At 40.1% G+C, this 17569-nt stretch overlaps 1 protein-coding gene across 1 annotated transcript in view; it reads left to right on the forward strand.

Annotated features, from left to right (window-relative positions):
- The first annotated feature begins 2563 nt into the window (after positions 1-2563).
- Positions 2564-17569, forward strand: part of b3glcta (beta 3-glucosyltransferase a) — a 144973-nt gene continuing 129967 nt past the window's right edge. The window contains exons 1-3 of the mRNA XM_080197936.1: positions 2564-2676; positions 9347-9402; positions 12339-12378. Of these exons, the coding sequence (XP_080054062.1) occupies positions 2619-2676; positions 9347-9402; positions 12339-12378 (154 nt within the window). The 5' untranslated portion in view covers positions 2564-2618. The remainder of the gene's footprint in view (positions 2677-9346; positions 9403-12338; positions 12379-17569) is intronic.

The raw sequence follows: 17569 nt of genomic DNA on the forward strand, positions 1-17569 counted from the left end.
CCATAACTTCCACTCTCAAAGTAGAAGCTGGATGCTTTTCCAAAAGCATAGAAAACTGATGGTCAAGCCACTTTGATTGCATTCGCACATCTGACACCAGCTACTTGAAGAATACATTAAAATTAAAAATAGAGTGTTCAATCCGTTCACATAAAAATCATTTAACTCTGACAAAATTAATGTTGAGACTATTCCAGCCTTTGGTATAGCTGTATTGGAATAGAATGGCTAGGGGTTTGCCAGTTCTGAGGCATTTTCAGCATCCATAGTTTTAGCAGTATCCAATGCCTTTAGCCTTTTTTTGATATCATGTGGAGTGAATCAAATTGGATAAAGGCTGGCATAAGTGATTCTGGGGAGCACAGGATGAGGTTGTGATGGATCATTTACTTGGTACTTCCAGCTGAGGATTTTTGCAAATGCTTCCATCATCTGTTTTGTGCTGATGTTTTGAGCTCCCATCATTAAGGATGGGGATATTTATTGCATTGCCTCCTCCGACTGGTTGCTTGCTTGTCCACCACCATTCACGGCTGAATGTGGCAGGATGGCAGAACATTGATTTGTTCCATTAGTTGTGAAATTGCTTGGCTCTGACTGTCACATAGCTGCTTCTGCTTTTGGCATGCAAAGTGTCCTGTGTTTTGGCTTCACCAGGTTGACAATGTTATTTTTAGATGACAGAGTCATAGAGGTTTACAACATGGAAATAGGCCCTTCGGCCCAACTTGTCCATGCTGCACCTTTTTTAACTCCTAAGCTAGTCTCAATTGTCCGCATTTGGCCCATAACCCTCTCTACCCACCTTATCCATATAACTGTCTAAATGGTTTTTAAAAGACAAAACTGTACCCATCTCTACTACTACCTCTGCCAACTTGTTCCAGACACTCACCATTCTCTGTGTGAAAAAGTTGCCCCTCTGGATCTTTTTGTATCTCTCTCCTCTCACCTTAAACCTATGCCCTCTAGTTTTAGATTCCCCAAGCTTTGGGAAAAGATATTGACTATCTAGCTGATCTATGCCCCTCATTATTTTACAGACCTCTGTAAGATCACCCCTCAGCCTCCTACGCTCCAGAAAAAAAAATCCCAGTCTATTCAGCCTCTCCTTATAACTCAAACCATCAAGTCTCGATAGCATCCTAGTAAATTTTTTCTGCACTCTTTCTGGTTTAATAATATCCTTTCTATCATCGGGTGACCAGAACTGTACACAGTACTCCAAGTGTGCCCTTACCAATGTCTTGCACAACAAGACATTCCAACTCCTGTATTCAATGTTCTGACCAATGAAACCAAGCATGCCAAATGCCTTCTTCACCACTGTGTCCACCTGTGACTCCACTTTCAAGGGGCTATGAACATGTACCCCTAGATCTCTCCATTAACCGAGTGAGTCCTGCCCTCGTTCACCAGGTGTGCCTGGTGCAGCTCCTGGCATACCCTTCTGCACTCTTCATTGAACCGGATTTGATCTCCGGCTTAATTGTAATGGGAGAGTGGGGGATATGCAGGGCTTGAGGTCACAGATTGTGGCTAAGTACAATTCTGCTGTCGATAGTCCACAGTGTCTCATATTTATCCGTTCGAGTTGCTAGATCTGTTCAAAGTCTGTCCCATTTAGCACAGTGATAGTGCCACACAGCATAATGGATGGTACCCTCAATGTGAAGATGGGACTTTATCTCCACAAGACTGTGTGTCGATCAGTTCTACCAATACGTCATGGACAGGTGCATCTGCGGTAGGTACATTGGAGACGATGAGGTCAAGTATTGGTCCCCTTTTGTTGGCTCCCTCACTGTCGAGCCTGGCAATCATGTCCAGAATGACCTAGCCGGCTGGGTTTGAGGTGATGCTTCTGAGCCACTCTTGGTGATGGACACTGAAGTCACCCAAGTACATTCTGCATCCCTGCTACCCTCAGAGCTTCCCCCAAGTGGTTCAAAGGGCAGCACAGTAGTTAATGCTGCTGTCTCACAGCTCCATTGACCCCGGTTAGAATCCTGGCTTGGATCACTGTCTATGCAGAGTCTGCACCTTCTCCTCCTTTTCTGTGTGGGTTTCCTCCCACAGTCTGAAAAATGTGTTGGTTAGGTGAATTGGCCCTGCTAAATTCTCCCTCAGTATACACGAACTGGCGACGGAGTGTGGGGATTTTCACAGTAACTTCATTGCAGTGTTAATGTAAGCCTACTTGTGACACTAGTAAATGTAAAAAAAAAAGTTCGTTAAAATGTATACAATTCAGGAGAATAATTTTCAGACTGGTTCCTTTTCTTCTGGCGCATCCTTTTTTGCTCCCAAATAAACGGTTGGACTTTAACCTGGTGTTATGAGACTTCTTACTGTGCCCACTCCAGTCCAACGCTGGCATCTCCACATCCTGAACCTTTTTTGGGGGAAGCAAAATGACTCTGAAATGATCTTTATATGTTTTATTTAACAGTTAATATAGAAATATATATATATATTACTGTAAAAAGGCAAGCTTGATGGTCCGGACTGTGGAGGGCGCTCCTATCCCTGGCTTTGCTGTGACCTGTTTGTGGCGGGTTACTGAAATCCTGCAGAAGCTCCGCTCCGTTCGCTGGCTGCTGCTGCTTCCCGGTGAGATGGTGACTGACAGCTGTCTGCCGCTGGCCGTGCGGGCTCAGCTCATCCCTCTCCTCTGTAAGTGAGTGCCCTTCCCTGCTGCTGAAACCAAAGCGCGGAGAGTGGAGAGCCCCTTGGCGGCTCTGTAAGAGCGGATGAGGCTGGGGAATGCATGGCTGTGTAGTTGTTTCAGGGAGTCAGGGAAGGAGCTGCAGTTTTAAGCGGGTCGGCAGTGTTAACATCCAGCCCGTTTTGTCCGCGCCGCGATGTGCCGGGAGCTGCCGGGGCCCGAAACCAGGAGCAGACCTGGAGTTTGCAGGGGTGGCACGGGGGAAGGCTTGTGCATTTATCACCCATTCCCAAGACAGGCCTGAGCCAAGGCGGTGCAAATAGCCGCTTAGAGCTGGAGCGACTGTGTTTAGTGGGTGCTGACTGTACACAGTGTAATGTTGCTCCAATACCCTGCATTACAAACACTTCCACCATGCGGGCTTCTGCCACCAACTTTTGTGTTGTTCAGTTAAAGGAGAAGTGCTCCGAACATTTTTGTTAAGCCGATTAAAAATGCACTCTTGTAAAAAATTGGATTTCAAGCTTTAGCAATTGTATCAGTGACACCATCTGGGTACTTAAACTTATTCTGGTCTTTTAGCTGTGACTTTTTTTTACAGCAATTGCATTTTAAACTCAGTAATTATATAGAATGCACTGATTATCTGAGATAATTTGTTATTCCTCGAAATACAAATGGCTGAAGTAATTACTTTTTAAAAATATCTATTTTCTGGCTAAACTGCTCCAGCATTTAATAAGATTCTCGGGAGATCTGCACTTGTGGCAAACTCCTCATTTCCAACAATAGCATCGAATGTAACCGAGACTTTTTTAGCCACATGTGAATCTCACTCTGCCTCTACCAGATTTACAATGGTAATACACCGTAACTACAGCCCGAAAAAAACCTTGTCTGAATCTGTCTTTTTGTTTCAAATCCCTGTCCAGTGTTATAAAAAATTCAAGGACCCTCTATTCATGAACCAAATTAGTTATACAATGAATACATTGATTGAAGTTTTTAAAGTTTATTTATTTGTCACAAGTAAGATTTACATTAACACCACAATGAAATTGCTGTAAAATTCCCCTAGTCGCCACACCCCGGTGCCTGTTTGAGTCAATGCACCTAACCAGCACGTCTTTCAGACTGTGGGAAGAAACTGGAGCACCTGGAGGGAACCCATGCAGACATAGAGAGAACGTGCAGACTCTGCACAGACAGTGATCCAAGGCGGGAATCGAACCCAGGTCCCTGGTGCGGTGAGGTAGCAGTGCTAAGCACTGTGCCACTAGTTTTATTTAAACTTGAACTGCTATCTTTCAGTTTTTTTTCTTGGAGCTGAAATTCTCTTTTCTCTACAGTCTAATCAGAGTCACCTGGTATATTTATCTTTCCAATTTGCAAATTATTTATACCTTAAACAAGCATTTGGAAAAATGCATTTGCTGTTAGTAATGATACTGGATAAAAATTTAGATTCTCGTCAGTACAATAGACAGTCACTCAATTACAACCTTCCCACACTTGTAAGAGTTTCAAGATCAATATATATACACAATAGTTGCTTTAGTGATTTAATTTAATACAATTCAGTTGCTCAGCAATTGTAGCGAGCGCTGTCTTGACTAGTAATTTTCCACTCAAGTAGGATATGGACGGCACGTGGCACAGCGATTAGCATCGGTGCCTCACAGCTCCAGAGACCTGGGTTTAATTCCAGCCTTGGGAGACTGCATGGAGTTTGCACATTCTCTCCATCCATGTCTGCATGGGTTTCCTCCAGGTGCTCCGGTTTTCTTTCACAGTCCAAAGATGTGCGTGTTAGTTGGATTAGCTATGGTAAATTACTGGTTAGTATTCCAAGATGTGCAGGTTAGGTGAATTGACCACATCAAAGTTGCCCCTTCATATCCCAAAACGTGAATATGAGACATAAAATATAGACCTATATCAGACTCCTATTTATTGACTATAGTTCAGCTTCAACACCATTATTCCTACAAAATTTATTTCCAAACTCTGTGGCCTGAGACTTGGCACCTCCCTCTGACTGGATCCTGGACTTCCTAACCCACAGACTGCAATCAGTAAGGATAGGCAACAACATCTCCACAATCATCCTCAACACTGGTGCCCCAGAAGACTATGTCCTCAGCCCCTTACTATACCCCTTATACATCGATGACTGTGTGGCCAAATTCCCTTCCAATTCGATTTTCAAGTTTGCTGATGACACTACCGTTGTGGGTCGGATCTCAAACAATGATGAAACAAAGTACAGAAAAGAGATAGAGAATCTGATGAACTGTTGCAATGACAATAATCTCTCCCTTAATGTCATCAAAATGAAGGAGATAGTCATCAAATTCAGGAAGTGTAATGGAGAATGTGCCCCTGTTTACATCAATAGGGATGAAGTGGAAATGGTCGAGAGCTTCAGATTTCTAGGTGTCCAGATACTAACAACCTATCCTGGTCCCTCCATGCTGGTGCTATGGTTAAGAAAGTCCACTAACATTTCTACTTTCTCAGGAGACTAAGGAAATCTGGCATGTCTGCAATGAGATTCACCAAATTTTATAGACTCACTATTGAAAGCATTTTTTATAGTTGTTTCACAGCTTAATATAGCTCCTCCTCTGTCCAAGACTGCAAACAACTACAAAGGGTCATGAACAAAGCCCAGTCCATCATGCAAACCAGCCTCCCATCCATTGACTCTGTCTATAATTCCCACTGCCTCAGAAAAGCAACCGGCATAATCAAGGACCTCACACATCCCGGACATACTCTCTTCCACCTCCTTCCATCAGGAAAACAATACAAAAGTTTGAGGACACATACCAACTGACTGAAGAACAGTTTCTTCCCTGCTGCCATCAGACTTTTGAATGGACCTATCTCATATTAAGTTAAGCTTTCTCTACACCCTAACACTACATTCTACAATCTCACCTTTCCTTTCCTTTATGGTATGCTTTGTCTGTATAGTGTGCAAGAAACAATACTTTTCACTGTATAGTAATACATGTGACAATAATAAATCAATGCATAAGCTCAGAAGGAAGCCATTTGACCCATCATGTCTGCTGAAAAAGATTTAGCCAACCTAATTCCATTTTACAGCTCTTGGTCCATCATGGTTTCAGCACTTCCACTGCACCCCCCTGCCCCAACTCACAACCTGCTTCTAATTCTTCTGCCAATTACTTTAAATTTTTGCCTTCAGGTTATTAATCACTTTCCTAAGGACGATAGGTCTTTCCTATCTACTCGAGCTAGACTCCTCATAATTTTGTGGACTTCAGTTAAGGCTGGGATTTTAAAGCCATGCCTGGTCCCTCTGAAAGTCAGTGGATTTTTAGCTGGCCCGCAGCATCTGCCCGGCATGTCCCTCTGCCATGGTGGGGCTGGAAAGTGCTGCTCAAAATCTTCCCTCAGCTTTCTCTGTTTCAGAGAAAATGACACCAGCCTATATAATCTGCCCCAGCTAGAATCCTCAATTTCTGGCAAAACCCTGGTAAATCTCTGTGCTATTTCTTGTGTGATCACATCCTATCATATAGAATCATAGAACCCTACAGTGCAGAAGGAGGTCATTCAGCCCATCAAATCTCCAACTGCCCATAAACCCACCCTGATCCTAACCACATAACCCAATGCATTTAACCTAGCTATTCTCCCTGACACTAAGGGGCAATTTAGCATGGCCAATCTACCCAAACTGCACGTCTTTGGGGTGTGGGAGGAAACTGGAGCACCTGGAGGAAACCCACACAAACACAGGGAGAATGTGCAAACTCCACACAGACAGTGACCCGAGCCAGGAATTGAACCCGGATCCCTGGTGCTGTGAAGCAGCAGTGCTAACTATGATGAAATAAAAACTGAGAAGTTCCACTGTGCAAAATTCAAGACACAATAGAAGTAAACAAAAAATCGGAGAGTAGAGAAGGGACAGGTGTTATGAGTAGAGGGTGAAATTGCATGGGATGGTGTGGAACTAAGGGGAAATCAGAAACCCAAGAAACCATGGATTCACAGTGAATTTTGCCAACTGATTTGCCCTACAAGTATATCACTGGGCCTTATGTAGGCGGAATTTGAGAGGTAGATGAAATATATTGAAGGTGCAAAGCCTGAAGATTAGAAATGCATCTTTAGCTGAAAATGAGTTATGGTTGGAGTTGAACACGTACTTAGGAAATATTTGATGTATGGTGATGGATATCGTGTGTGGTTTGAAGCACTGCTTAAAATTAAACAAATGGTTTGTGGTGTCGATGGTAGACATGATGTGGAGATGCCGGCTTTAGACTGGGGTGGGCACAGTAAGTAATCTGACAACACCAGGTTAAAGTCCAACAGGTCTATTTGGAATCATAAGTTTCAGAGTGCTACTCCTTCATCACTCACTGATGAAGGAAGAGTGTTCTGAAAGCTTGTGATTCCAAATAAACCTGTTGGACTTTAACCTGGTGTTGCTAGACTTCTTACTGTAGAATTAAACAAGACACTGAAATTAGGCATTGTTTCAATCAGTCAGAGCTGGCTGCAAGATAGAGAGAAACTAAATCAACAGCTAGGCTGCAGACTTTCTATTGAAAGATGATCAGGATTTGACAATAACTTACATTCATATATTAACCTTCATGTAGTTAAACATCTCAAGGACTTCACAGGAGTGTCATCTAACAAAAATTGGTGCTAAGCCAAAGAAGGAGACTTTGAGATAGATGACCAAAAGCTTGGTAACAGAGATACTTCTTAAGGACCCTTTCAAAGGGGAAAAGATAGGTGGAGAGGAATTGGAACAGAATTCCAAAGTTTACGACCAAGAAGATTGAACACAGTGGTGTGGCAAAGGAAATAAGGAATGCATAAGAGACCAGATTGGAGGAATGCAATTAACTTGTGGATTGCCAGACAGGAGGAGGTTATGGAGATAGTAAGACCATGTATGGGTTCAGACGTGAAGATGAGAGTTTAAAATCATTGGTGGACCAAGAGCCAATATAGGTCGGTGAACGCAGAGGCAATGGATGAGCAGAATTTGGTATGAATTAGAATATGGGAAGTGGAGTTTTGGATGAGCTTAATTTAATGGAGGATGGAACGGGAGAGGCCTGCCAAGAGAGCAATGAAATAAAAACAGAAAATGCTGGAAAAACTCAGTGGGTCTGATGGCATCTGTTGGAGAAAAACAAGTTTAAGGTTGAAGTTGAATATGACTCATCTTCAGAACTGGAGCTCTGAACAAGTTATATTTAACTCCAAAGTGGTAATTTTGCCTGAAAATTTCTAGCTCCATCGCGATGGATGCAGCGAGCCATTCAAACATTCATGCAGGATCTGGAAATCTCCGGACTGTGTTTCTCTCTCCATAGATGCTACCAGACATATTGAGCATTCCCAGCACTTTCTGTTTTACTTTGAATTTCCAGCGTCTGCAGTATTTTAGTTTGGAATAGCTGAGCCTGGAGTTAACAAAAGCATGTGTGAGGGTTTTGATAGCAGATAAGCTGAGGCAAGAGTGGAGACAAATCACCCACTTCCACCTCCATAATATGTCTGTGCCCTGGAACACATTTTCAGGACAAATCTAAACATGGATTAATTAGCAATCACAGTTGAAGACAACATAGCTAAGAGTTGAATCAGGATTATTAAGTGCCAGAATTAAATAGGCATGATTTGAGGGATGTGTTGGAACTAAAATTAAAAAAAGGACATAGTTAACCATGTAACTTCAGTACAGTTTTAAGACTTTTTTTTGAGAACAGTCTTATTTAGAATATGTGGAATCTTTAAAAAACGTGTCTGAAGGAATTTTGGCCTCTTATTTGAGTATTAGGCTGGCTAGTTTTGGAGATCTATTTCTGTAAGAGTTTGCTAATCATTTAGTGCAAATTTATGTGTACTATGTAATAATTATCCTAACACATGACTTTATATTTAATATTTAATAACTAATAATAATGCACATATGGATTGCTCCAACTTGTTAGTTATATCATTATAGCAGTCTGTTAGTTCTTCTTGTAAGCAAGACATATATTAACTGCCATACCAAAGCAGTACTAGGATGTCCTGGAATGAAGTCACCTAGAACTGCAATGGAGTTTCCCAGGAGAGAAATGTTATTGTTACAGAATTCAGTGAAAATTTCTATCTGCACAGCAGGTAGTGAAGCAATCACATATTTTGTGCCTTTTCTTCCATGCTTTAATGAAATGGGCAGGGGCAGATGGAATGCTTAATAATATGTTTCACGCTAAGAACATTTTCTGTACAGTTGGTTGATTTCACAGCTGTCTACTAGTGCAAGTGGACTATTTGAAAACTTATCTAAATGGAGTTGCATAACCCTAGGCTTTTGTATTGAAATAAAATATAAAGAATCTAAAGAGCATAAAATATAAAGACTGTGGATTTCAATCCAAAAAGATCACTTGATTACAGATATTAAATCTTATTAAATTGCTTTAATTAATCAGATATTAAATTGCTTTTCTTGAACTGAATTTTGTCTTACCTTCAGTCTAGTGCTTCTAAGAAATGGTTAATGTTTTTGGATTGATGGACCGTGTATAGCACCATTTTGCGAGTAAATCTAATCATGCGCTATATTTAGTTTTGTAAGCACAGAGACTACATTTTCTACCCTAATAACTGTTTCTGTTGCTCTAGTATTGGGTTTTAACATTGCTTCAGGAGCTGCAAAGGAACATGACACATCATCACAGGTAAAACCTCATTTCATGTCCATATAGATTTCTATTTGTACAATAGTAATAAAGACTCGATGTAGTTAAAACATGGCAATAATTATAATCAATAATAAATTTACCCTGAACTAAATAATAGTGAATGTTGCTTCCTTAAGTTGGTGTAACTTTCATTCTTCCTAATTGTAAACTTTCATCTTTTGTGCTGGAAAAGAGTGGTCAATTTCTTTTGTTTATCGTCACCTCTGAAAGCACTAAAATTTCAACCATTTCTAATACCTTCAATTAGAATTGCAGAGTTGCTATCTGGAGCAATTTGAGCCTTATTCTTGTTTTGTTGTTGAAAAGAGGAAAGACCTTTCATGAAATCTATCCTTGGAGCATTATGTTCTGAGTAGTTGTGAAAGCAACTGTATCTCAAGAAAAAATGCCTTCTGTGTATGTTTGCATAATGTTGTTGTAGCTGTCTGAAAATTCTGTCTTGATAGGCTACTTGCCAGTAGCCATTTTTTTACTAAATAATTTTTATACTAAGTTGGTTGATATTCAGAAAGATTATGAGTAAAATACCAGTTCTGCTAAATGTCATATGGTGAATGCTGAAATTTTTGCCATTTTTCTGTTCTGGGGCAGAAGTGATCATTAATCTACGGCAGTCGGTTAGTTGATTCGAAAAGAATATCTAGGGGGTGATTCTCCCAGAAGTGCTGAATTGGTGGGAAAACTGGTCTAAATCACGACTGTTTTCTCAGTGCAACTTCAGACCTGAATCTCCACACTCTGTGCAATGCAGAATTGTGAATATCGTTAAAAACCCTGGCGGAGGGGGGTCTGCCCCTCCAACCACCCCCATGGCCCAATTGTGGTCCCCACGACAATTCCTAGGCCAGCCTCGATCCCCTTCGCGTTCTGGAGTGCCCTGATGTCCAGCCCACCCCCACCCAGCCTTTCACCCTTGCATACCCCCCTCCCCCGCCCCGCTGATCTCTCCAGGAGACAGAATCTCCTGGCAGGTCTCCCCCCAGCAGATCGCCAACCTACCCGCAGCCTGCCCCAATCACTGGTCTGCAATCAGCCCAGACCGATCCCCATGCAGAGTGGCAGTGGAACCGACCACCTCCCATAATAGACCCCACCCCCTTGGCACTGTCTGATGGGCAGTGCCAAGCTGCCCCCTGGATATGGGCACTTTGCCCCCTGGCCTGTGCCAGGGGACACAAGCTGTGTCCATGTGCCCTCTGGCCAGAAAATTTGTGGGTCGCTATGGGAGAACAACCCCCCCCCGCCGGTTCTGGAGCCATACATCCATTTGAAAAGCCAGAATCTTGCTTGCTGATATGTGATTTGATTAGTTCTTGATTTGTAATTCTGCCTTCGGTACAATCAAAACTGTGGATGAGCATTTTTTATGACATTTGCTGAGACCATTTTTGGTTTACTTTGACATTTACCTACAGTCAGTTAAATTAAAAAAAAAATTACTTCTGGAACTTTTTTACATTCTGCTATTAGGTCTACTGTGTCGCACTTGATAGTTTGACAATCTTTCTATTTGTTTGAAATTCTGTAATGAATGACAGATATTATAAAAGCTGTGTCCGTACTTGCAAAAATAACAGGCCAAATATTTAATAATGCTCGCATAAAAGCAAAATACTGCAGATGCCGCAATCTGAAACAAAAACAGAAAATGCTGGAAAATCTCAGCAGATCTGACAGGAGAGAGAATAGAGCCAACATTTCGAATCTGGATGACCCTTCGTCAGAGCTAAAGACAAAGAAAATAGGATGGGATTTATACTGTAAGAGTGAAAAGGGTGGCATTGTGGAGTTGAAGACGTCATAGACAAAAGGACAAAGAGAATGTAAATAGTATGATAAAGACCAGAATGGTGTAAATAGTGTCCATTAAGAGATCACAATGCGCAAACAATAGATCAAAGGCGCACAGTGTAAAAGGGGGACTAGCAGGGTAAGTACATGGGATATGTATGTACGAGGATAGAGGCTGGGTGGGATTGTGGTCAATGCAAATTCAGTGGGCCGAATGGCTCCCTTCTGCACTGTAGGGGATTCTATGATATGAAAGTGTGACCTGAGGAATGTAGCAGATGGCCCTAGTGAGGTGGGCGGCGGGAGGATGGGGGAACAAGATGGAAAGCTAGATTTAAAATGGAATGATGGAAAAAATTAAAATTTAAAATATAGACTGGAATGTAAAATAATGGATTAATAAGATAAAAATAAATAAAATAAAATGAAACAAATGGAAATGGAGTGAAGGTGGAGGAGAGCGTTCATGCTCTGGAACTATTTACTTTATCTTTAGCTCTGATGAAGGGTCATCCAGACTCAAAGCTTTGGCTCTATTCTCTCTCCACCGATGTTGTCAGACCTGCTGTGATTTTCAAGCATTTTCTGTTTTTGATTTAATAATGTCCCAATTGTTTAAAGTGCAGAATAGATTTAAGGATGTTTAAATTTGTTTTGTATTTATAAAATTAAATATTAATCATATTTGAATCTAATCCAGCAAACGGGAAGGCCATGTAGTGTCTCTTAACAATTAACAATAAATGGCATACGCTGCATTATTAGCATCTCAGCCAACGGGACACAACACATAAACAGCCTTCAAATTTGTCACTAATATTGTCAGTCTTCCTTAGAGAAGGTGGAAAGATGATGTGAAAAGTTGTGGTGTGCAGATTGCTACTTTAAGTCTCTGCAGCTGAAGTCATTGTTGGGAATTCTGTATAATTTTTCATACAGTATAAATCAGAGAAGCAATTTTGGGGAAAGATAACAATTCCTCGCACCTATAATATTGTTGACCTTTTCACTGCACGCAACACTAATTTAAATGGGAAAGAATGTGCTGTTTAGAATTCCTGTATAATATATGTGCTCTTGTATTGCTCTCAATATTTATACAAAAAAATCTATTTCTGCAGATTTCATCGAATGGCAGTGAACCACAGGAAACATCAATAGGTAAGTTATTCTCCAATGGAGACTTCAATTTTCTCGGCAGTAGTTTTTCATGAAATTTAATATCAACCTGCTGATTTTTTTTCGTTCCAACTCCCAGTTTTCTCCCTTGTTCAGAAGGCATTCATTTAGTCTGTGGGTCCATGAATACTTGCACAAATGGCCAACTGTGGGGACAGTGTAGTGACAAGGCAGTGAAAAATGAACATGGTGTTTGAGAAAAGCAGAAATAAAAGGCACTGAATAATATGTAGTGGAGGGATTATGTAAAGGTAGCTAAAATAGCAGAAGATTATTTGCCAGATGTGAATGCTGTCATGTTGAAAAGTGAAAATCCTGTTCTACTGTGAGGTTCACATCCTGCCTGTCCTGCTACTCCTCTGGCACTTTCTCCTCTTTATCCTCTTTATGCCAAAATTGTTTCCTTTTTTCCTTTTTACCCATCTTAGTGCACACCTGTCCTATTTGAAAGTAGCAAAAATAATATGGCATGCACCCAATTTCATTACAAAACATGTGTAACCTCTGTGGGATTGCACTGTATTGTTCAGCTATGTATTACCACATTCTATTTATTTATTGTTTAGAATTGTTTCTCTACTTCTTTTTGTCAAATGGCTTTATTTTATTGATTTATACAAAAATGTAACCATTTTTTCAAAATGGAGAATACCTATGACAGTCTGGCTCAACTGGTATTACTCAGTTTTTGTGTCTGAAAGATGGGTCTTAAGTCCCATCGTGAGTTGAGCACTTAGGATTGCATGTTAGCAACTGAGGCGGACTAGTTAGAAGGTCAAGCTTGGTACTCTAGGACTTTGTTCTATTTTTCTTTAAAGATTTTAGGCTTTCTAACCCTAATCTCTCACAAACTATCACCATTCCCCACACAGTCCCCATGTCCCCTCATATTCTCCATGGCAACTAAATTCTACCTCGCACCCCCTCCTTACCCCATGCCTTCTCATAGCCCTGTGCCATCTCAGTGCCAACTCGTGTTCCAACACCATTTTGTTTCATACTCCACTTGCCATGGCTATTCATCCCTTATCCACTTTGGGCAGATCACTTAGGAGCCATGTGGAGATTTAATAAAATAAGCTTCTAAAACTCATAACACAAATGTCACTATACAAGCTTGTTCGTGAAAAATGTTCCATTCACAAAAGCACCAATGCTTTTAAATCTCCACAAATAGTTAAATTAAATAATCCCCTTTGTATCCCTAATCCTTTAATAACTTCTTTAAGCTGTCAGTCAAGCTGTGAACTCAGAACATGTTTATGAGGTAATTGTAGCTTTTGCCAAGCATTTAACAAAGAATTTTATCGAAGCTGCTTAAACAGATGCTACTCCAGTTGGCCTGTCAATGTCAGAAGTCTAGGAGATGTTTTTATCTAAACAATCACTAACAGCTGCAGCCTTTTTTTTACAATTTATAGATTAAGTTAGATTCTGAAATCTAAACAGACTTATCCATGCTTCATGAGCATTAACACCTGCTTTATAAATTCATGGCTCCCACAAAGTGGGTTAAGGCTCTTACAGCAGCCAAATGGGGTCAGCTTGAACTTAGTAAGCACTGAGCTGAAATGGCCCTGCTGAGTTTGGTGTTCTCTCCTGTGTGATTCATGTAAATCCAAAAGTGGCAACAGCTGGGAATGGGTTGGGACTTCTCATCCTGGACCTGTCTGCTGTTTTAAAGTTCTGCAGAGTTCTTCCTAACTTTGAAATCTGGCCCTTAATGTAGAAAATTATTTCACTACAGTGCTGAGGCAGTGTATTTTATATGCTTTCTTCCAGATGAGACATTAAACTGGGGAAACATCTGTTGGTTCAGGAGGACATAAAACATGCTCTGGCAGTATTTGAGGAAGATCCAGGGAATCTTCTAATCAACATTTCTCTCTTAACCAGTACCAACACTAAACTATTTGATGATTCACTAATTTGCTGTTAGTGCGATCTTGCTGTGCACACATTGACCTGGTTGCCTACATAATTGTAACCGTACTTCAGAAGTAGTCTATTGCTGTAAAGCATTTTTGACAGAACATTAAAATGCTGTATATCTGAAAGTTATTTCCTCCTTTACATGCTGCTTTGTAGGTTATACAAGACCTGTGGATAAATACATTTGAAATTCTCTACAATAAATTAGTTTTTCTTAGTTCAAATTATTTTGATTGTGGGCATCCTAGAGCACAAGTCATAATGCCAAAAGATTTTAGTCAGCTAAAATCTACCATATACAATGTATTTTTATAATCTCCCTGACAACTGCCTGTAAAGAAAATTTGATGTACCATCCTCCAGGATTAGTTTGGTTAGCATTTGGCTGACATTTCTTTTTTCAAAATGAAAGATTTATTATCCAAAACAGAGTTTGTCCCCAGGCTACTTTAGGCTTTCTAAATGGGAAATCCTCAAATAAAGAGTCCTCTGGAATCTCTGATGAGGAGTTGTTTGCGTTCATTGGACAGTTGGATATTGGACCGTAGGGGAGCGGTTAAATCCCAAATATATAAATACCGCCTTCATGCTTCCACAGTCCTGACTACCGTAAGATTTATGACACGATTCAGACCCTAGATCAGGTTCCCTCTGAAAGGGGGCTACTGAAGTTTCAAGGATCATGGTCAGCTGATGTTTATCGATGCTCCAATATGGTTTTTACTTCAACATGGTCACTGTCTGAAGCTTTGTAGGAGGAATCAATTTACCAGAAGTGGCCCAGGTAAGTTTTAAGACTTTGCCTGCCATTGAATTCACCATAGTCCAATGTTCAACTGTCCAATTCCTGTATTTATAAAGTGAAAGGAAACAAAATGAGGGCAGAGGTTATGGTCCGGAATTGTCAAATTCAATACTGAATCCAGAAGGCTTTAAAGTGCCTAATTGGAAGATGAATTACTGTTTCTTGAGCTGTGTTGAGCTTCACTGGAACATTGCAGGAGACCAAAGATAGAATGTTGGCTCAATCTGCATTTTGTCTTCCCAGTGTAGAGGACACTGCATTCTGAGCAAAATATACTGTCAACTAAATTGATCCATTCATTCTCCCACACAACAACCCAGCATGGTTGGGAAGCCTCTTAAAATAATTGACTGCTAAATTGAATGGAAGAGAGATTTGTTATTGCAATTATCATTTACATCTAGTGTAAACAGTTAAATTCTTCTGTCAAATAAAACAATTAGTTTCATATCCACGATTTAATTAGTCTTCTGAATAAAACCAAGTAGAGTGACATAATTGTCATTCTAGGAGTGGGGGATTAGACATATGCACATAATTACTCAAAAATATTGATCAAAGTGCAACTTATTTCTATCATACTTTGTGTAGGTGTGATTTGGAATAGTGACTGTAATTGCCAAGAGATTCAATTTGAGCAGGTGAGGAGTCAGATCAATTTAACACGGAATTTAAAATTAGACTTTTTATACACGGTCTTTTAAGTTTCTGTCAAATTTGATATTTACACAAATAATAATAAAATGCAGCAAAGATTTTTCCAGGTATTTATCCAGCACTTTTAATTTACAGATGAGCGGCTCCCAGTTATTACAGTAAAAAAAGGACCTGGATGAGTACTTGGCATGCCATAACGTGCTGGCAAATGGGATTAGGTGGGCAGGTCAGGGCTTTTCATGCGTTAGTCCAGACTTGATGGGCTGAAGGACCTCTTCTCTGTTTAAGCCTCTCAGTTGATGGGGCGTAAAGGAGATTCAAGTTTCTTCATAAAATACCTTTATTTCTTTGATCCAACAATAGTGTCACCTATAACCCTTTTTATATATCAATGACTTCTACTGAATAATTGACATCAAATTTGGACTTAATTGGAAGGTCTGTTAACCCATTCCTTACATTCTGCACTGTCGGATTGTGTGATTCAGTGAAACATTGGAAATTGATGACTAACGCATTGCTGAAGAAAGCAAATTTATAATCTGTTAATTGTGTGCTATTAAATCAAGTTTTTAATTGTCTGAAGAACAGTCATATTGGACTCAAAATCCTGTTTCTCTCTCTGCAGATGCTGCCAGACCTGCTGAGTTTTACCAATATTTATTTTATTTATTTCTCATTTGCTTTTAATCGTCTGCATCATTCATTTTAGTAACAGAAGCTAAATGGTGATGCTGGAGTTGATTCTGATTTTGCATTTGGAAATTATCCTGGCTTTGATTTCTGTCTTCAAATTTAATTTTGGACATAAATATTTAATTCCTTAAATTACAGTTACTCGTGAGATCAAATTGGAAAGAGATGGTGGGAAAGTGTTATTTTCACATTTTGATTCTGCCCTCGAAGGAGATTTCTGGGGGCTAAAGAAGCCCCCAGTTGTAAATCAAATCACATTCTACAGGAATTAACTTGAACTCTTTAAATGATGATTTCAGACAGTGTTTTAACCAGTACAAAGGTAACAAATCAAAAAGATAAAAGGCCTTTTAGCTTAGATCAAGTGTAGTATTGACAAGCTGTGCTTGGTTGAAGTCATTAGGTTACATTTCAGCTTCATTTGAAGCAATTTTTAAAAGCGGCATCTCGGCCTTTTGGCTAAGATGTAAATGAGATCAAGCTTTGGAGGAGGAGCTTTGCCCACTCCAATCAACTTGGATCATGTAGATCAAACCCAAGACAGGAGTTGAGAGCTCTGTCTTGTCAGCTTGGATTGGGAATGTCTCAACTTGTTGAGACTCTGAATTGAACTTGATTTGATTGAATTGGAATACAAACAACAAAAAAGGTATTGAGTCAAATTAGCAGTAATTAGCATTAAGAGGAGAAAACTTAGCTTTAACAATTAAACAGGTTTCTCACCGCCCTCCTCAGTTGATCAGGCCGAGACGTGAAGTGATCATTCCAAAAACGTGGGTAACATGTTAACAGACATGGCATCGCAAGACCTTTACTTTGTACCTAAAAGATTTTGTAAGCCCATTTTAACCAGACTATTGGCCAATTGGCCCTTAACTGGTTAATAATGAAATAACAGCTAGCCCATTGGTTTAGCTAATTATACACATTGTCTTAATCTTAGCTTTAGCTAGTCTAAGTGTTGAAGAATAATTGGTTAACTTAACTGAGTGCCAATTTAAAATTGAGACATTGTGAATGAAGCCCTATTCAGTCATCCCAACAATGTCTCAGAGCAGCGCAGCAGGTTGGGATTTATCAGCA

This window comes from Carcharhinus amblyrhynchos, chromosome 10 (assembly GCF_965287045.1).
Source record: "Carcharhinus amblyrhynchos chromosome 10, sCarAmb.v2.hapA, whole genome shotgun sequence".
Taxonomy (NCBI): domain Eukaryota; kingdom Metazoa; phylum Chordata; class Chondrichthyes; order Carcharhiniformes; family Carcharhinidae; genus Carcharhinus; species Carcharhinus amblyrhynchos.